At 33.7% G+C, this 20,648-nt stretch overlaps 1 protein-coding gene across 2 annotated transcripts in view; it reads right to left on the bottom strand.

Annotated features, from left to right (window-relative positions):
- Positions 1-627: 627 nt before the first annotated feature.
- LOC111700673 (uncharacterized) overlaps positions 628-20,648 on the bottom strand; it is a 24,117-nt gene continuing 4,096 nt past the window's right edge. The window contains exons 4-25 of one of the 2 annotated variants that reach the window (XM_023471667.1): positions 20,058-20,104; positions 19,695-19,797; positions 18,461-18,582; positions 17,996-18,097; positions 17,378-17,470; positions 16,050-16,305; positions 15,393-15,500; positions 14,833-14,931; positions 14,294-14,400; positions 12,676-12,857; positions 11,849-11,991; positions 11,138-11,223; positions 8,846-8,922; positions 7,358-7,457; positions 7,049-7,147; positions 5,752-5,839; positions 3,685-3,997; positions 3,434-3,499; positions 2,312-2,369; positions 1,697-1,757; positions 1,150-1,201; positions 628-940 (exon numbers count right to left, since the gene is read on the bottom strand). In XM_023471667.1, the coding sequence (XP_023327435.1) occupies positions 855-940; positions 1,150-1,201; positions 1,697-1,757; positions 2,312-2,369; positions 3,434-3,499; positions 3,685-3,997; positions 5,752-5,839; positions 7,049-7,147; positions 7,358-7,457; positions 8,846-8,922; positions 11,138-11,223; positions 11,849-11,991; positions 12,676-12,857; positions 14,294-14,400; positions 14,833-14,931; positions 15,393-15,500; positions 16,050-16,305; positions 17,378-17,470; positions 17,996-18,097; positions 18,461-18,582; positions 19,695-19,797; positions 20,058-20,104 (2,448 nt within the window). In that variant the 3' untranslated portion in view covers positions 628-854. The remainder of the gene's footprint in view (positions 941-1,149; positions 1,202-1,696; positions 1,758-2,311; positions 2,370-3,433; positions 3,500-3,684; positions 3,998-5,751; positions 5,840-7,048; positions 7,148-7,357; positions 7,458-8,845; positions 8,923-11,137; positions 11,224-11,848; positions 11,992-12,675; positions 12,858-14,293; positions 14,401-14,832; positions 14,932-15,392; positions 15,501-16,049; positions 16,306-17,377; positions 17,471-17,995; positions 18,098-18,460; positions 18,583-19,694; positions 19,798-20,057; positions 20,105-20,648) is intronic. The other variant, XM_023471668.1, reaches the window with a different exon arrangement.

The raw sequence follows: 20,648 nt of genomic DNA, 5'->3' as shown, positions 1-20,648 counted from the left end.
GTAAGCGTGATTTCAAGTGACACTCTATTTGAAAAGAGGAGTGTCCGATCCACAACGGTACACTGTAAACCTTTTATCCAGACAACGATGATGTAGATATCCTCATTTGTACACTCAGTAGGGAGACTGTACACGCCGTGTACAATCGCGCGGTTTCTGTAAATGTCCGCTAAATTGAATTTCTACGCAATCCTTGATCAAACAAAGGTTAAAAGCTGTGCTTAGGATCCATTTAAGTTTGATGCGGATCCGGATCCTGGATCCGCACTGAAAAAAATGTTTCCAGGTCATTTAATTTTCAAATTTTTTGTTTTATTTTTTTTTATTTTCAGAAATGAGAAAAAATTTTTACTCTCTTTTTTCAAAAGTTCAGATTTGGGTTTTAGGAGTAAAAAATTTGATATTTTACCCCTTGGATCCGGATCCAGGAAGCCAAAATCTTGCGGATCCAAAGGATCCGGACCCAGGAAGCCAAAATCTTGAGGATCCAACGGATCCGGATCCTAAACACTGGTTTAAAGTATATTGTTCCATATAGGACATGGCACTCTTAACATGTAAGGTCACTCGAAATCACACTTAAAGTCTCTGAATGGTTGAAACCGTTATTTGTTGACAAACTAACAATATAAGCTATTATTTTATTTGAGCAAACAAGTAATTAATAAAAATAATTGACTCAATTCTTTATGAACAATTAATTCTTGTCGCTTTCTAATTGTATGGTTTCATACAAAATGAATTCACTGGAATTTCTATTTTGGTAAATGTGTACTTACACCTAAAAAAAAACTCTAAACATAGAATCGTTGTTTTACTATGCCGGAAAAAAAAACATTATCAAAGAAATACGTCTAACCATCTGAATTTGGTGGACCCAGTAAACTTGCATCTAATCCAGGTTTTACAGCTGACCATAATTCAGCTTCATGTCCAGGAGCTAAAAATAGCATTTATGTCAGAGATAAGTATCATGCCCCCTCCCCCCCGCAGAGAATTTGTTTTAAGTTTAATCGTTATTTTGAGGAATTTTCAAACTTGCAAAACTCACAATTATTCTATTCTTCTCTTTCTAAAATTTATGATTTTTGTAGTATATAAAAGTTTTGTTGTGTAGGTGTTTACATTACTAGTTTGCATCAATATTACCTATAGAAGTTAAAACCGTCTGAAGAGCTATCCTAGTTGCATCTACAGCATCCTAAATTGGAAACATTTAAAGTTTTTCCAATTATGAAACTGACAACTAAAGTTTGTCCGATATTGGACTGAAACTGAAGACTAAAGTTTGTTTGATAATAGAGTGAAACTGACAAATAGAGTTTGCCTGATAATGGACTGAAACTGATAATAAACTGAAAACTAAAAATTTGTCTGATAATGGACTGAAACTGAAGACTAAACGTTTGTTTGATAATAAACTGAAACTGTCAGTTAAAGTTTGTCTGATAGTGGACTAAAAATGAAGACTAAAAGTTTGTCTGATAAAAACAAATTTTTAAAACTTAGTGCTCTATAGTGCAAGCCGTTCGCAAGTTATTAGGGAAAATTCAGTGGGGGGGGGGGGTTAAGTTTATAAATACGTATTTAAATAGAAAAATTAAATCATTTGATATAAAACTACTTTGAAAAATGATAAATCTCAAATCAGCCCCCCCCCCCAGAATGTTTTGAGAAAACATAATTATTAAATTACCTGCAGTACTCCAGCACTCAGTGAATCTAGGTTAGTTATTGAGAAGCCCAGGGGTTTATATCTAAACATTAAAAAATTATAAATAAAGTATTTATTAGAAAAGAAAGTTAAGTATCTTAATTCTGGTTTTATAAGGGTTTCCGACGCATGTAGAGTGTGAACCGTTTTCAATTTTTTAAAAACGGTAGTTTTGTTTTAAAAACGACCAAGAAAAGGCGAAAAATCGGTCGTTAAATAGTTTTTGAAAAGGTCATCTTTTAAATAAAAAAGAAAACCTTATGTCAGAAAACATTCAAGACAACATTCATAAACATGGAAATAAATTTTAAAAAATTTAGATTCATTAGCGTAGAACTTTTTTATATCATCGCGATATTTTTTTTTAAAAAGATCATTTTTCGTTTTTAAAAACGTGTTGTTCGTTCGTTGCGACTTCTAAAAATAAAACGGTCGTTTTTAAAAAACAAAAACGAAACGAAAAACGATCGTTTTTTTCAATCGTTTTTAAAACAATTAACGACCCTTAGATGGGATGGTCAGTAAAGCGGAAGTGAAGTAGGTCGCAAATAATACCACCCAGAGTCTAATCATATGTTTTTCTAAAAAGTGATTTACCTTGGATTGATTGCTTGCAAGCTCTCATTCAAATTTTCAATCTTCGTGAATATTAAATCTGGAAAACGACGGATATTAGTGTTCTAGCTTAAAGGGACTGTACGCTATTAGTGAACATTAGTTGTTCTAGCTTAAAGGGACTGTACGCTATTAGTGAACACTAGTTGTTCTAGCTTAAAGGGACTGTACGCTATTAGTGAACATTAGTTGTTCTAGCTTAAAGGGACTGTACGCTATTAGTGAACATTAGTTGTTCTAGCTTAAAGGGACTGTACGCTATTAGTGAACATTAGTTGTTCTGGCTTAAAGGGACTGTACGCTATTAGTGAACATTAGTTGTTCTAGCTTAAAGGGACTGTACGCTTAATTTTAACTGACCAATACAAAACAAGAAAAGAGAGTAATGCCCGATTTAACATGGTACACTTTATTTGATCAATAATGTCGAAGACTTGTTGTTTTCCTAGGTTTATTGTGTTTATTTCTGAAAATTCCCACATGTTTTCCTGCAGTAGAAATGCGCAAGTAACTTTTGTATAGAAATCACAAATTAAAATGATCAGTTTATGAAAAATGTCTCAGTCAAAGCTTTGTAAGGGTACCGTTGTGTACAGGGTGTCCCAATAAACATGGGAATTCAGTTATACGAATTCGATATCGTCTTAGTTATGGTTTAGCATTGTAATTCCTAATTTCAAAAGACAAACTATTTTTATGTCTGCTAGAGTTTATTTAATGAAAACGGTAAATGGCTGTAAAGATGTGTCTATAATGTCTCCGCAAGATGAACAGTGAATACGGACAAGTTTACTCTGTTTGTAAACTGCAATTTTCTTGTTTTACTAAGTACAACCGTATGCAGTCAAAACATAACCAAACAAAATGTGAACATAGAAGACGAAACTCTTATATAGATTACAGCTTTCTCAGTAAGTATCACTATACTAAATCAAAGAATTATTTGAAAAGACGATATCGAATTCGTCACTGAATTCCCATGTTTATTGGGACACCCTGTATAGGGCATTGTCATCTTTGCATGGAGTGTAACTTTATTTTTTGCGAAGAGTCCCTTTAATTAATCGTAATTTTTATACACTTTTTGCTATTGCAAATTTTCACCTTGCCAAGAAGGTTCTGAGCCAGTTATTACTTCAGTTTCGTCGTTCTTCGAGGATACACTTTTTCCTAACAGAGACAATATGTTATCTATCTGTAGTGTTTTCAGCTTTACACGACTAGTTTTTAACAAAAAAATCTAGAGTTTATATTTAAAAAGATAGATTTAATATTTTTTCATGCTTTCTAAAACAATTCTTTAATTAAATCATAATATATAAGAGAAATATAGAGAATTCTTAAACATTTGTTACCTTTGATAATCTTTTGTGGAAATGAAAATCCAGAAGTAGAACTAGATAGCGAGGTGGTAGCGAGGGAAGGGGAAGAAATGGCTCGAGAAATGGAAGCGGAGGGAGAAGAGAGAACCCTAGGAAGAAGGGTAGAGGAGGGAGGAGCAGAGAGAACCCTAGGAAGAAGGGTGGAGGAGGGACGAGAAGAGAGAACCCTAGGAAGAAGGGTTGAGGAGGGAGGAGAAGTAACAGCAAAGGAAGGAAGTGAAAACGGATTTTTCTCCAACCCAACTCCTTCATCGTCAACGCAAACACTGTCAGAGAAATCTAAGTCCTAGATTATTATTGATAGATTATCATTCACAATCACAGTGAATCTGTATATATATTATTAAGCAAATCACTGTTCAAAACATGATTTGAAATATAATTATTATGAAAGCTATAGCTCGCCAAGCGGCTGGTCCTAATCGGCTGAGAGAATTATTGGTTCATTGTCAAAAAACTTGTAGGAGCGTCCTGGAATATGCTGCTCCAGTATGGGCTCCAGCTGTAAGCAACTCTTACTCAAGGTGGTCTGATCTACAGACTGTTCAAAATTTAGCCTTGAGAATTGCCACTGGATCTCTAGTCATAACAAATATAGTCCACCTACACATTGAAATCAAGGTGCTCCCTCTCGAAATACACAGCAAAATGATCTCAAAACAATACTTCGTATCAACCCGTGCCTACCTGATCATCCTGCAGGCAATAAACAAACACCTTCTCAGACCTCAACCCCCTCGTCAAATGAAATTTAAAAATCTATGAACATCTAAACAGACGAAGTTACTCACAGATTCGGAGAACAGGAACCGACCAAACAAGATCATAAAAGAATCCTAAAAGATATACACTCATATACACTATACAAAAATTCCCTGCAAATCGCTAGGCAAGATTATAACCCCCCTCCTTCAAGCAGTCCCGATGAAATTAAACTCACAAGAATCGCCAGATCAAGACTCAAGCAAACCCAACCAGCCTTCCCACTACCAGCCTATGGACCCACCCTATTGAAGCCTCTAATTTCCTTGGACTGGAAAAAATCGAAGATCCTGACCCAGACTGAAGCTACAACAACAACAACCTAATTGGCTATATTTTTTTGAGGATATCTTATGGGTATTGGGTACCCTTGGGTGACAAAGGCTAAAAAATTCAAAATATCTTTTTCTTCAAAATTCGACATTCAAATTTTTTATAGATGTTTTTAAAATTCCATGGAAAACGCCGAGCACTTCAGCTAGTAATATTTATAATACTAGCTCTGAAGTGCCCGGTGTTGCCCGTGGAATTAATTGTGGGAAAAACGATTTAAAAAGAAATTAAATTTTTTAGCCAATGTTACATGTTACCCCGGGAGTTTCCTTAAAAAAATTCAGCCATTAAGTCCAGCCGTTTGGACAGAAATAGCTCACATATATACATTCAAATATGTATATATGAGCGAAGAGCTTTATTATATATATACAGAATACATATGATAAATTAAATAGGAATAAACTTATTTTTTTCCATAAACGTTAATTTTGTTTAAAAGTAATTTGTACCATAAACAATAAACATGCAATTTTGTATCTAGAAAGATTCTCTTTTCAATGATTCAAAATATCTTTTTTTAATCGTAATGAGTAAATCATGACTCACAATTTTTCAAAACCTAAAGGGACTGTAAACGTTATTTGAAGTGACATATTCACATTGATACCCTTGAAAGCTTTACAAGGTCAATAATGTGGAAGATATTGTAGTTTCTCAAGGTTTGAAAGTGATGAATAATCTCTGATAATTCTTAAGTTTTCCTGCAGTAGAAAAGCGCAAGTCTTTTTGCAAAGAACCCCCAATGGAAAATAAACAGTTTTTAGAACTATAAACATCAATATACATTTCATACTTGATCAGACAAAGCTTTTATGGATGAACAAAAGCAAGCGTTCAACCATTTGCCATCTTTGCATGGAGGGTCACTTGAAATAACGCTAACAGTCCCTTTAAATTGCACTAGAAGCAAGATTGCTGTGTAAATAAAAACAATGTCCTAACCTTTAATGATGTTATCCTACACTGTTGACAGACGAGTAGACCTATCTTCAAATATTTACCCCGCATCATGTACAGCTCTAAACCCATCCTGAAACAAAAAGTAAAAGTTAGAAGAGAAAATTCAGATGATATGTGAAAATCAGTAACAAACATTATTTCATATTAACAGGGTTTTTTTTTCATTCGTTTAATATAGATACCCCCCCCCCGCAAAAAAAAATTTAACAAAAAAGTTAGAAAGTTAATTTTGCAAATGTATAGTTGTAAAAAATACCGGACGATTTTCCTCTTTTGTGGATTTTATATATCTCTTAACAAAATGAAAAAACTCTGTTGAAAAAANCCCTCCTCCATTCCTAAGAACTGTTGAATATCGTGATTGATTAAGTCAATGCTTCACTACCAATGATTATTTAATCAAGTCTCACGATATACTTCAGATAAAACTGTAACTAGGAATAGAGAATTAATTATTCTAATTTATCAAACCCCGATAATTATAATATCTTTCTCTCTGTATTGATAGCGTTGTTCTAATTACGATAATGATAATATCTTCTCTTTGTATTGATAGCGTTGTTCTAATTACGATAATGATAATATCTTCTCTTTGTATTGATAGCGTTGTTCTAATCACGACCTCAACCATCAAGGCAGGGGAGGGGAAGAAATAAAAATTTGAGCACACAGGACAAGGATATAAAAAGCGTAAAAGGAGAGAGGAAGAAGAAAAATTGTTATAAAAAAAAACAGAAAAGGGGGAAAAATTCAATGCAATATGCTAAAATATTGTATTTGTGTATTTAAAGGGAGTGACCGGCAATTTTTTTCCAAATACTACATTTTCAGTTAAACTACCATACATTGCGGTCACCCCCGTTAAGAACAACTAAAATGGTGATGGGATAGGGTTTAATCAATTTAAAGGGACTGTCAGCGTAATTTTAAGTGACCCTTCATGTAATAATAATGCCCTTTTTAACTCTTTAAACCAATATCTTATCAATAATGTGGAAGATATTTTAGTTTTTCTAGATTTAAAGAAGTGCAATCACTTCTTTAAATCTAGAAATCTATGATGATACCTTATAGTAGAAATACGTAAGTCATTTTTGTACAGAAACCACAATCGAGTTTTCAAGATCATAATCATTTAAATATCTAATTCATTTTTGAGCTGACAACGCTTTAAAGGGTTATGTTGTGAATCGGGCATTGTCATCTTAGCATGTAGAGTCACTTGAAACTTTGAGTACAGTCCCTTTAAGGAAAATAAAAGATTTGATAAACATGTTACCTGTATGTGATCACAAACATTTTACCAGATCCTTTGTTTGTGCGCTTCCGTTCACATTGAGAACAGGATTTAGTATCCATCAAATGCACGATTTCATGTCTAATATAAAAAAGTATTAATTTTTAGGGGTGTTTACTGTTTAGCCTAGGGGGTGAACTTTTGACGCGTGGCGCGTGACGAATTTATTTTTGAAAAAATACACACCCCAGTTAATATCTGAAAGAAACTTATCTTCCCTTAAGTTTGATCTCACAGGGGGGATGAGGGGGGGGGGGTACGCGTTCGTCCCTGGCACAGTAGAATATTTACCTGTGATATGAGCATATCCATGTCGGACTCTCATCTGCTTTCCAGTACGCCAGACCCAGTCTACTCTTGATCACATTCTTCTCCGGTGTAGTTAGGGGTCCTGAAAATCAAAATTTGTGAGTCAAATATTTGCACCCGATTAACAACGAGAGACAAAAGTGGGAAAATTAGGAGTCAATAAGGTCATCCAAAAAATCCATTTATTTTTATTTTCAAAATTAGCCAAAGTATGATTGAAGGATGGACAAGGAATGGAAGATCAAGAAGAAAGAATGAAAAACAAGAATATAGAAGTCTCAAAATGTTTCCATCTGATATCATATTGAAATTTAAAAATATTGTAAATTTAATAAAAATAAATTATTAAAGTTAAAAAGGAGTCAATATGGACAATGGGCATTAGGTTGACACATGAAGAAGCGAAAGTCATAAAATCAAAAGATGCGAAGGTTCTTTGGGTGATGTCAACCCTTGGTATTGAAATGCAAAAACATTTTTTGCTTCAACTTAATGTACAAAGGTGGAAGTACTTTCAGGAAACATCTCGTTTTTTCTTGAGGATAGGGGGACAAATATAATTAGACACAAAATACTCATATTGGGCCACATCACCCATAGAAACTATGCACACCAAAAAATGTTTATTGTTTACCCCCTTTGTTTCTCACCCTAATGGACATGTTAAGAGAGGAGAGTTCATTTAAATTCATTAAGTAGCATTATATCATTCAAACTGTAAATTATTCAATTTTTACTGATCCTTGCCGCCGCATCAATCTTTTCTCCGTTATTAGCATTAGGCGTATTCAGCCATTTCCTTCTTTTTGACCCAATGAAAGTGAAGGAATTGAGTCTTTGCCAAAAACTTAAATTTTCTAATCCCTTTTTTTGCAACCTGGTGTTGTTTAAACCTTTAATAATTCAAACGTAACTGATTTGATAAACCAAAATTCATACTTTTAAATATCTCATGTCTACAATATTGACTTCCAAAAATATGGGGGTCAAAACATCAATGTTTGTGACAAAAATCAATTCCTTTGCAGAGCAATTGCATCCAAATATGATTCGGTTTGTGCCGATATCCCCTTTTAATTCATTTTCGAGGAGAACATTATTTGTATGAATAAAGTAAGGTTTGATGGGTCCCTCTTAAAAAGTGAAAACGATGGCTGCCCCCCCCCCCTACCCCTGGAAAGTTTATGTAACGAATTAAAAAAAATATTCATATTTGGCATCAATAAACCAAACATTGAATATAGCTTAATTAATTATTAACAATTTACAAAGCCTAAGTCAAAAAAGTAAAAAATTAATAATAAGAATTTGAAAAATTCTTTAAGATTTTTTTCCAATACTTAATTTTTCAATATTATCAAAACAATAATGGTGTGATTTGAAGTGATGAGGGTTAATTATATCTAATCTTTTAATGATAAGTTCGTAGAAAAATTATTTTTACTTGTTGTCCGTGATAATCATTATTACCTGCAGTTTTATACTTCATATCAAGAAGATTCAGGGATTGGTTGAGTGCGTTTAGGTCAAACAATTCTCCGGAACAACTGAAAAAGCAGTTTTTAGGATCCGGATCCGCTAAAATATGCGGAACCACGGATCCTGATCCAAGGGGTAAAATGCAAACCAAAACCTGCTAAAAATGTATGTGATGTTCTCAAAACACAAATCTGTTTACTAATGAGCGATTGTTAAAACTTTAAAATCTTTTAATGGTTCAGCAAGCTTCAGCATGAAAATTTAAATGGTTCAGCAAGCTTCAGCATGAAAATTTAAATGGTTTCAGCAAGCTTCAGCATGAACATTTAAATGGTTCAGCAAGCTTCACCATGAAAATTTAAATGGTTTCAGCAAGCTTCGGCATGAACATTTAAATGGTTTAGCAAGCTTCAGCATGAACATTTAAATGGTTTAGCAAGCTTCAGCATGAACATTTAAATGGTTTCAGCAAGCTTCGGCATGAACATTTAAATGGTTTAGCAAGCTTCAGCATGAACATTTAAATGGTTTAGCAAGCTTCAGCATGAAAAGAAGCTAAAAAAATCTTAACAAATTTTCCTCTGTTTAAAAATTCAGTACATTTTGAGAAAGCTAAATTTCAACATTTTAAATGATTAAAAGTGGTCCTCCGACCTCCATGTCGGAAGTTGCATTTTCCAAAAATCTTTAAGAAATATAAAAATAAGATTTGCCTTTAATACCTTTAATACAAACAAATCTGATTAACGGTGAAACTATTTCATCAAAAATGTCGAATTTTTTTTTTACCAGAAAAAATATTATACATAGCAAATTAGAAGCAACAAAAATATAAAATTTAAAATAAAAAAATAAAAACTCATTCGTAACTAACTATTTATAAAACAGAGTTCATAGAACGTCCATTTTTCATTTCTTTAAAACATGCTGAGGCCGAATTTAAAGAATTTGAGCCGCGGCTTAAATTTGAAAAGCGGCTCAAATGTGATTTGTTCCACTTAAAAATGTATATCTTCAAGATTTAAGCTGGCGTTCAAGTGAAACCGGTTTTTTGGCGGATTTGAGACGCGACTCAAATTCATTAAATTCGGGCTCTGATTGTTGATTGAACATTGAACCGCTGAATACCGTCTATGTCTTCGTTTTTCGATATTCCAAAAATTGCTATATTTCTGGCTGTTATTTGATTTAAGCAAAAAAATCGATGTCAGTTTGAAGAGAATTTAAATTACTTTTTAAAGGGACAGTAAAGGGAAAATGAAAGGGGGTATAGGCTAAAAGCTAATCACTTTAGCTTTTGGTCGCGACCCATGAAAGTTATATCTGATGTTCCTGTCTCGAGAAACTGATATAAAACTGTGTTAAAATTATACGAAAATTCATATAAGTAAAATTTTGAAAACCTGAAACTTAAATCACGTGACCAGAACTATCACCAATGGCAGAGCAGTATACTGGTCACGTGTCTCCGTCTGTATCACGTGACCACTTTACTGCACTGCCATTGGTGGAATTTCTGGTCAAGTAATACGGACGTAAAAATAATATTATGAATGAAATCTATTGAAAATAGAAATAACAAATATAAAAGTAAACCTAATTTACAATTAGCTTTCTCTGGGATATCATCGTTTTCAGATTGGTTGCTTATTTGCTGAATTTAATCTGTTTAAACCTACTACTTTTATACAAAATTGTATATATATTAATTTTCGTATACATTTGACACAGTTTTATATCAATTTCTCGAGACATGAACATCAGATATGACTTTCATGGGTCGCGATCAAGAGCTAAAGTGATTAGCTTTCAGCCTATACCCCCTTTCATTTTTCCTTTACTGTCACTTTAAATCTTTTTAAATGTACCGCTGATAACCTAAGAACTGGAGCAATGTGGGAATTTTTATCAAAAAAGTGCCCCATACTTTCATCCTGGCTTTAATTTGCACTTCACATATTATTTTTGTATTTTTATACAGTTTAACCCGGAACTTCAGAGATATAGAAAGAATAAATAACATGTAATTTTCTTAGCCCACTGCTACTGTAATACTGCAGATATTTAGAATCTTAATTGAACAAGTATATTAAGCGTTTTAAAACTGTTACCGTAAATTTCATGTATGGTTTTTTTAATCAGTTTTACAATTACTGAGATTCAGTAACAGTAAGGAGTATAAAACCCATTAAAAAACTGTCAAGACGACATTTTAAAAATTCTTCCGATGTTTCCAAAGTTCTGGGATTAATTGTTTGTAAGTATAGTAAGTATTTGTCCTACCTACTCGTATCACCGTTTCCAGCAGCGCAGTGTGGAAGATCAAAATGACCACTATTGTTGAACTCCTGACTCTGAGATTCCACACTCTAACAATTAAAAAATTATTCCCGATCAGTTTCCTAATCCACGTTTAAGGGACTAGAGTAATTTAAAGAAACCCATAGCTGGGAACTTATTAATGGTGGATATCTGGATTAAGGCCTGATCCACTCTTTTTCATAATCTCGAGATTTAATAATGCTTGTTCTCCTCTATCCTATCCTAAGGATATTCCATTTCTAAAGTTTTCAGCTCAGGTAAAAATAGCAATGTCTGATTTACAACAGAATCCTTAGAAGCTTTGTCTGAAGAAGTATGATTTATCAGACTTTTATGGACGCCCTATGACTGTATTTTCTGCTTATTTTTGTTAGTGGTTTCTCTGCAAAGTGACTTGCACATTTCTTGCCTGCAATTAACAATGGAGGGAGTTAACAGAAATAAAAAATTTAAATCTGAGAAAAAGGACGATATCTTCCACGTTTGGCCACAGATTATGGTATCCATTTAAGATCGGGCATCGCCATCTATGGATGGAGGGTATCTGGAAATTGCACATACAGTCTAATGTCCAAAAATGTCAGCTTTTACAACAGGCAATGAACCCTCTCTCCTACTTTGACGTCGGCAATATTTATCTCAATTTTCAACAGTTTATTATTATTTAACTACCTGTGGGTTAATAGATTGGTTCTCTTCCTCCTTAAAAGGTTTAAGATAAACCGTCATCCCTTCTATTTTCTCTTCTGCTTCTTGAGTATCCATCTTGATATCATCAAGAGCCTCATCAGCAGTCCTTTCATTTATCTCAAACTCTGTACAGACATATTTTAACAAAATTTAAGTTATACTTCATCTTTTTTATTTCAGCAAGTGAAGTCATTGTGTATTAGTAATGTTTTAATGGATAAGTTTCATTCATCTTTTTTATTTAAGCAAGTGAAATCATTGTGCATTAGTAATGTTTTAATGGATAAGTTTCATCAATATTCCAGGGTTGTATATTTTCTCAGTACATAATTTTACTCCCAAGTCATCAAAAATCATCCCCCCCCCCCAGGTGCAGTGAAAAATATGCACCCCAGCATTATGCATTGTGTGTAAATAATGTTTTTAGTTAACTTTTCAATATTTTTTCTTAAATTTTTGAAGTAGTTCGATTAGATATTAGAACACAAAAGAAATAAACTTTAAAGCAGTGCTTAAGATTCATTTGATTTTGATGCGGATCCAGGATCCGCACTGGAACATTTCCTAAAGATTTACTGATAGAAGAAAAATGTTCAAATCTTGTTTCTTCTATTTCCGTGATTTTTTGCTTTAACTAGATGAAACACTCAAAGATAAAAAAAACGTTTTAAAATTTCTCTTTTTTTCAACAGTTTGGGTTTGTTTTTCAGTTTTGGTTTGGACTATTGACCTTTTGATCAGGATCCTAAGCACTGAAATAAAGCATTCAAATAGAAACCTATTTATTTATTGAATGTTAAAATAATTCCCTTCTTTAATATCCTCCAAATCTAGTTTCTCCTCCACTATTCTAAGCTGAGGAGGGGATGGTGGGAGAGAATTGAAACCCTGAGACTCGGGGGATAATTGTAAACCATTGCCGTCTGAATATTCGCCAGTTTGGGGCATAATCTTCTCATCCCCATCAGAGAGAGAATCTGAATTGGGAACCCTGAAAAATTAAAGGGACTGTAAGCGTAATTTCATGTGACCCTTCATAATCTTCTCATCAGAGGGAGAATCTGAATTGGGAACCCTGAAAAATTAAAGGGACTGTACGCGTAATTTTATGTGACCCTTCATGCAAAGCTGGCAATGTTCGATTTACACCGGTACTTTGAACTACTTTGTCTGATCCAAGTATTAATCAGATGATTTTGAATTTTATTATTTTCAAAAGTGACTTGCGGCAGGAAGCAAGTATGGGAGTTCGAGAAATAAATACTTTTACGCAAAGAAAGAAGCCAATTTCTTCCACATTATAGAGCAGAAAAAGGTTTCAAGGGTACCGTTGTGAATCAGGCATTGCTATTTTTGAATTAGAGTTCACTTGAAATTCCGTTTCCTTAATGGTTAATTATACTAAATATCTTTGTTAGAAATTTAATACGATATCTCTTAAACCCATACTACTAGTAGAAGTAAACTTGTGGACACCTAAATATTTTATCTTTCGTCAGTACTTTCCACTTCATTCCGCTGTTGGGTAGTTAAGCACATAGCGGGATAAATATTTTGAAATGCTATTTTGCTATAAGCTAAGATATCAATTTTGCTATTGTTATGTGTATCATATGGTGTGTAAAAGCTCGATAAAAAATTGAAATGGAAAGGTGTATTTATTGTATTGATATAAACGACGAACACTGTATTTGAGGTTCTCCCAATGATATTAAAGAATACAACTCATAATAAACGAAAAATTTCGAGTTATTTTTTAAATTTTACCAACCGCCAAAATTTTTCATCGTTCTTGTAAGACGGAATGCAAGGTACTTGTAGGTAAAATTCACAACTTTATTCTTTTAACTTTTTAAACTTGAAAATTTCTCTGTGAACATTTTTACAAACAAATTTATTTTCTACGGACATTGAAAAACGATTTTATTCTTAAATCTTTAATGCATCAAAATAGCAGGTAAAATCAACAAATAACTTTTTGAAGTGAGAAAAAATAATAAATTAAGGTGAAAAATAATTTTAGATGTAGGATAGAACTATAGTACCTGGAAGGTAAGTGGTTGGTTTGGATGGGTAAAGGAAGGATATAACTGTAGTACCTGGAAGGTAAGGGGATGGTTAGGATGGTTAAAGGAAGGATATAACTATAGTACCTCGAAGGTAAGGGGATGGTTAGGATGGTTAAAGGAAGGATAGAACTATGGTACCTGAAAGGTAAGGGGATGGTTAGGATGGTTGAAGTAAGGATAGAACTATGGTTACCTGGAAGAAAAGGGGATGGTTAGAATGGTTGAAGGAAGGATAGAACTATGATTACCTGGAAGGTAAGGGGATGGTTAGAATGGTTGAAGGAAGGATAGAACTATGATAACCTGGAAGGTAAGGGGATGGTTAGGATGGTTGAAGGAAGGATAGAACTATGATTACCTGGAAGGTAAGGGGATGGTTAGGATGGTTGAAGGAATGTCTGAGGTGAGAGGGGTAAGAATAATAGTTGCAGGGTTGAATCCCGGTATTACAGAACTCCTGGGCACCTGCCAAGTAATACAAGTTAATCATAAGTATATTTTTATGATATTTATGTTTTGTTAAATGAAGGGGGCAATTTTAGTTTTTTTCCCCGTTTTTCCTTTAGATGGATATTGAAGGATTTTTCTAACCATTAGTTTTCACAGAAGACAAGGATGTATATTTTTTAAATTCCATCCCCCCTAGCCCAAGGGGGGGGGGGGGGGGGGAAGATTTTTGATGATCTACTGGAAAAAAATAAAAAAAATTGACATGAAAGGCAAGTTTTTTATTACTTTTTACCCCCCCCCCCCCAAAAAAAAAATATTTACTCCTAAAAATCTATTTCCCTAATTCAGTGAAAAAAAAACATTAAAAAAAAATTAATTTATATATTACTCGAGAAACTATACACCCCTGCAGAATGGTTTTAATTACGCATTATAAGCCTTACAGACCTGAGAGTTGTTTGTGAAGACAGAATTATTTCCCGGTTTAGGTGCAAGCAGAGGTAAAGACCTAGAGATAGGAACTCGACGAGGATCGAACTCGGACATCTGAATTATCATAGGTTCTTTTTTTCATATCTATCTATCTATACACTAATCTATTACATACCAGGAGTTAGGAAATTAACTAATTTATGTATTATTCCGCAGTGAATAAGTCTTAAATTACTCTATTCTATAACAGTGATTAGGTTAATTAATCCGCTGTAGGCTGTACTGTCTACATACTTCAACTAATGACTAGGCCTGGTACTAATCTATTGCACAGGAGAGATTTAGTCTGTTTCCAATGTGAATTCACCACATACACCAGATACAGCGAGGGTAACGCGTCCTGGCGTAGTTTTATAAATAACTACTCCCCCTATATAATATAAGAACTATGGAATATAAGGGAGAAGGAATCGACCCAGCCCGCCCTATCATAAATTATGTATGCTTTGCAAACGGTACTACATTCCTTCTCCCTTATATTCCATACTCCTTGGTCATAACCCTCTTATGATGACCTGTGTTTGTAGCACTGTTCTCTCTGCGACAAGTTTCCTATTCTCCTCCTGTAGACTGACCAGCTGCTGGGTCTCAGAGCTAGCTGCCCGAGCAGACAACGAGTTCATCTGTTAAGCAAGGTCATGCCGAGATAAATATATCAAAGGGACTGTTAAAACGTAATATCAGGGGACCCTTTTTAAAGTTACAATGTGGTACCAATAACAGCTTTGTCTGATCAAGTATGAAAAATATATTGAAGTTTATGATTATGAAACTAAATATTTTAAATTATGGGTTCTTCTTAAGGAATGCATGGGAATTATCGGAATTAAAAACTTAAAAACCTAGTAAAGAACAAAATCTTCCAGATTACTGAGTAGATAAAGGTTTCAAGGGTACAGTTGCGCATCAGGTATAGCCATCCGTGCATGGAGGATCAAACCCCATATCAAGATACTTTTCAATTTTTCGTTTTTCACTGTTGTTATCGATATTTTAACACTTTTTTTAATCATTAAAGCTCATAAGCGCCGGGTACTTATAATTTCTATTGAGAATGTCTTCTGTAAATATGTCTTGGAATTCCAAAAATAATGTTTCACTCAAGAAATATATATTGAATTATAAATCGACTCGCCTGACAATTCATTTGCAGACACTCGGGACAGTCTTACCTCTTTCTTAGAAGAACAGCTTGAAAGATCTAAGGCTTCTCTGGACTCCGCCCTTTCAACCATGGTACCGCCCATTCTTGAGTTTAATATAATAATACCATCGTCCTCCGTAGCCTCCTGCCTACTCATACTACTCCTACTCCTTGTGCTCCCGGAGCTAGAAGCTCCATCAGTCTCTATGCTCCAAGCATCAGTATCATGGATACTGGATCCTAGGCTAAGATCTGCTCCAAGCAAACTATCATAATCATGCTTCCTAAAATGATATGTTTGGTAATTTCTTCCGGAGATTTCTTCATAAAATCACTTTAGTCCTTTTTTGGTTCTATTTTCTGCGTTATAAAATGTTTATGCTAACAAACAGCTATTAACGAGGCGAGCGCTGCAGCTAGGATAACTTTATCATTTCTTATTTTTTTTATGAAACAAATTTATATGAACAATATTTTTTTATCCATTTATATATGTATTTTACTGCGGGTAAAACTATTGAGCCGGCCATGCTAAAATTCACCTTGCACCAGTTCTTAAGTTTCCTTTGAAAAAAAAGATCAGATGATGTTTCCCATAATTTTCAAACTCATTCTGATTTTTGCTTTTAAGTGTAGCTCAAATAAATAATGCTAAGACAGAAAAAAATTGCCAAAATTAATCAAGATGGGTATCAAAATTAATCAAGATGGGTATCAAAATTAATCAAGATGGGTATCAAAATTAATCAAGATGGGTATCAAAATTAATTGGGTATCAAAATATCCAATCCATCTTGAAACATGAGCTCAGAAACGCTAAATTCGTAACAATCCCTTGAAAACTTAGCTAAGCAGAAGAAAAAAAACCCTGTTTTTAAACAGATATATGTCAAGATTTATTTTATTCATAAAGAAATTTTAGAAATATCGAAAAACTAAAAAACGGACAGTATTCATCTTTTGATACATTTATCAAAATGTTTTTGAATAATTAAAATATCGACTCTTATCCCAGTTTTTTTTAAAGAAGAAATTACTACATTTAAATGTTTTAAAAACTTTTTCTTTTATAAGTGTTCTAATTTTACTGGTGCAAAAAGGATTTGACATTTTCGAATAAATAGTTTCACCCTAATCTATATAACAAGCTCTTCGTACATATATATATATGGCCAAACTGCTAGACCAATTTGTCTGAAATTTTTTTATGAACTCATGGGCACCCTGGGAGTAACATTGGCTAACATAATTCTTTATTCAAAAATTGATTTTAAAAAATTCTCTTAATTTTCACGGGCAACGCCGGGCACTTTAGCTAGTTTTAAATAATTATTATTTGAGTTACTTATTTAATACCTGGGACCGCGACGCATCGGTCTGAGTGTATCTGAACTAAGGTCAGCTCCCAATACCTCTTCTAGATTAGTGTTTCGCAACAACTTAGAATCTCTGAAAATATCTCTCTGTTATGATAGATCTGAGGCCGAATTTAAAAAATTTAAGCCGCGGTTTAAATTTAAGCCGCCGCTCAAATATGGTTGGCTCCACTTAAATTTGTATTAAATTTTTCAAGATTTAAGCCGACGGTCAATGAAAACCGGTTTTGGGGGATTTAAGACGTGACTTAAATTCATTAAATTCGGACACTGATTTATTTAACGATTATTTCTTAAAAAGTGAATTTGTGTGAAAGCCAGTGCTGAGGATCCATTTAATTTTGATGAGGATCCGGATCCAGGTAACGAACATTTCTTTAAAAACTGAATTTTTTTAACACAGCGGATTTGTCAAATTTGTTTACCGATGTTTTTATGCAACCATTCAGAGAAAATAAAAATTTTGATAATCTCAACAGTTCAGATTTGAGTTTTGGGAGCACAAGATTTTTTTTGCAGTCTTCGGTTGATATTTTGCCCTTGGATCTTGCGGACCCAACGAACCCGGATTCTAAGCACTGGTGAAAGGTGTCTGTACCTGACAAGTACACTGTTGCTGATGTCATTCTTCTCCAAGATCTCATCCTTGATCTCCCGGATAGATTTGCAGTAAGCAATGCAATTGCATCGACCAGGAGATCTAGAGAGGTGGTGTTCTACTACAGTCGACGTCGCATATGTCAAAACAAAGATGGCGACTCCCTATTTTAATTTTGATTTTTACTATGCTTTCAAACAGCAGAAACACTAAAACTTTTAAATAGAAGTAGAGAAGTTGACAATTACTTGTTATTTGAAATATGCATGCTAGGGATTTAAGCATTATTAATAAAAAGTCGTCTTCATTGTATTGACTTAATCCCCGACCAATGTAGTTAACTATGCAATAATTAATCATGGAGAAAATACGATTCAAGTTTTAGAAGCTCCGTCAATATTAAAACCATGAGAAAAAATACTAAAATCAAAACTTGTTTGTGGCTAGAGAGGCAAAAAATCCTACTTTGTGTTTAATTCCTTGCACGCCTCGCCAAGGATAAGTTTGATTTTGTTCAATCTGTTCAATCTCTGGCTCAAGATTATCCTCTGCCTGTCTAACAGTAGTCTGGTTTTCTCTAAGCTCTCCTTAATAAGAACAACATTACAAAATTGACATATATTATATATACTTTGCTCGTCTGTCTGTTTGTTTCTTAATTTCATATTTGTAACTGATTAACGGCAAAACAGCTGAACAGATCGTGAACAAATTTTTTGTGGGAAGGTTTCTGGTACATTAAAATTGGAGAGAAAAAAAATTCCTACAATATTTTTTGATAATGCACTAATTCAAAAAGAAAAATCAGCCAAATTTGAAAATGATATAAAATGGTTGTATTTCAAAGTGGTAGATAAAAGTTAAAAATATTTGCAGGACTAGAACTACTGTGGAAAATATGATTTTCAAATGGGGGGTGGTAGGGGGGAGGAAGAAAAATAATTTTTCGGGAAAATATGTAGTAAATGCCCTACTCCATAAGGGTTTCTCAATCCCGTATCTATCCAGGTATAAACCCAAAATTGTTTTACTATCAATGTCAAACCGGACACAGTCTTCTCTATCAATGCCAAACCAATGGGCACGATCTCGTCCGCTATCAATAACAACATGGACACAAGCTAGTAATCTATCAATGCCAAACCACTGGGCACGATCTCGTCAGCTATCAATAACAACACACAAGCTTGTAGTCTATCTCACCGTAATCAAAGCGGAGTATATTCCAACTCACTTGTATTTAGAAATCTATGTTACCGATTAAGTTTAATATACGTATTTGAAAGATTAACATGGATATATATAAGCGTAGTTAAGCCAGTCACTGACGTAGTTATAAGTTAATCACAATACAGTTTTTGATATATTTACAGACGTAGCTAGGTAAGGTTAATCGTATTACAAGTTTTGCGTAGTTAATGACGAGCACATTTAGATTTACAGACAATGAACAACGTAATATATCTAGTTATTTTCAGGTTAACAAATATGGGATTGCTGTATTTATTACAAATATACAGTATATGCACTTTACACCCCTAAATTTTTCTAAAAAAATAAACATTTTACACTCCTGCAATAAATAAAGGAAATTATATTGCCATGCATAGCATCCTAAACCCCTTAATGCCTCCTGTGATGCAAAGATAAATAGCTATTTTCAAAAAAATTATCTGGATGAAGTAGATAGAAGACAGACCTGTTTAATTCTTCTCTTGAGCCGGCATCTCTTGCTTGCTTCATTGTTCCTTAATCTCATCTTTTGATAGTAGTTCACCATCAACCCGGCATCACCATGATTACTAATACAATTCAGTGTTTAGTAAAAATATTTTTTTTTAAGTTCTACGATTTGTTTTCGAAAAAGAGAACATTTTACATTACACATTATGATTTCTAATAAAATTCAGTGATTCGTAATAATATTTTAACAACAAAAATAAAGGTCTACGTATTTTTTAAAAAAGAGGGCATTAACTCCGCGAAACCATTTAAAAATAAATTTGGAGGGTGTTAATTTTACAAAGACTCAAATCTTAGGTCGGAGTATCAAAATAATTACCTATGTTCTGGTAACGTGGAAGAACGCTGAAAAGCAGGCAAACTTATCTAAATAATAACTATTATTTAATATTTTCCAGGAAAAATAATAGTTTAACTTAGTTTTTCATAGTTTAATTACTTCATGAAAAGTAAAATACTATGAATTCCCCACGACCAGACAGGGGGTAGGGGAAATTTGAGAGCTTAGGATTTTTTACACATGACTGTTTGTTATTTTTTTTATTCATTTTGTATCCACAGATCCATTAGAGAAAGGGGGGGGGGACACAAAACGTATTACTCTCCGGAAAATTTAAACAGTGGTTAAACATAACTTAGAATTGTCGTAGGAGGCTGATTTTTTGCATGCAAACTCAGAATTATGTATATTATGTGCATTTTTTGGTTTTGAAGGAATCTGAGCAAAAGTGCGCGCGCGCGCGCGCTTTTTGAGAAAAAATACGACTTTTTTGACAGTAAATCAATGTTAACTTCATTAATTGCACTTGAAAATTTTTCCTGACACTCTTGAAACAAATATGCGCTAAAAAAATTCAACCCCAAAGGCTTAAATGTCCGCGCGCGCGCGCAATAAAAGAAAATATCTTTG

The sequence above is a fragment of the Eurytemora carolleeae genome, unplaced genomic scaffold (genome assembly GCF_000591075.1).
Source record: "Eurytemora carolleeae unplaced genomic scaffold, Eaff_2.0 scaffold333, whole genome shotgun sequence".
Lineage (NCBI taxonomy): Eukaryota > Metazoa > Arthropoda > Copepoda > Calanoida > Temoridae > Eurytemora > Eurytemora carolleeae.
The sequence above is the reverse complement of the archived record's forward strand: the minus strand, read 5'-3'. Positions and strand labels throughout refer to the sequence as shown.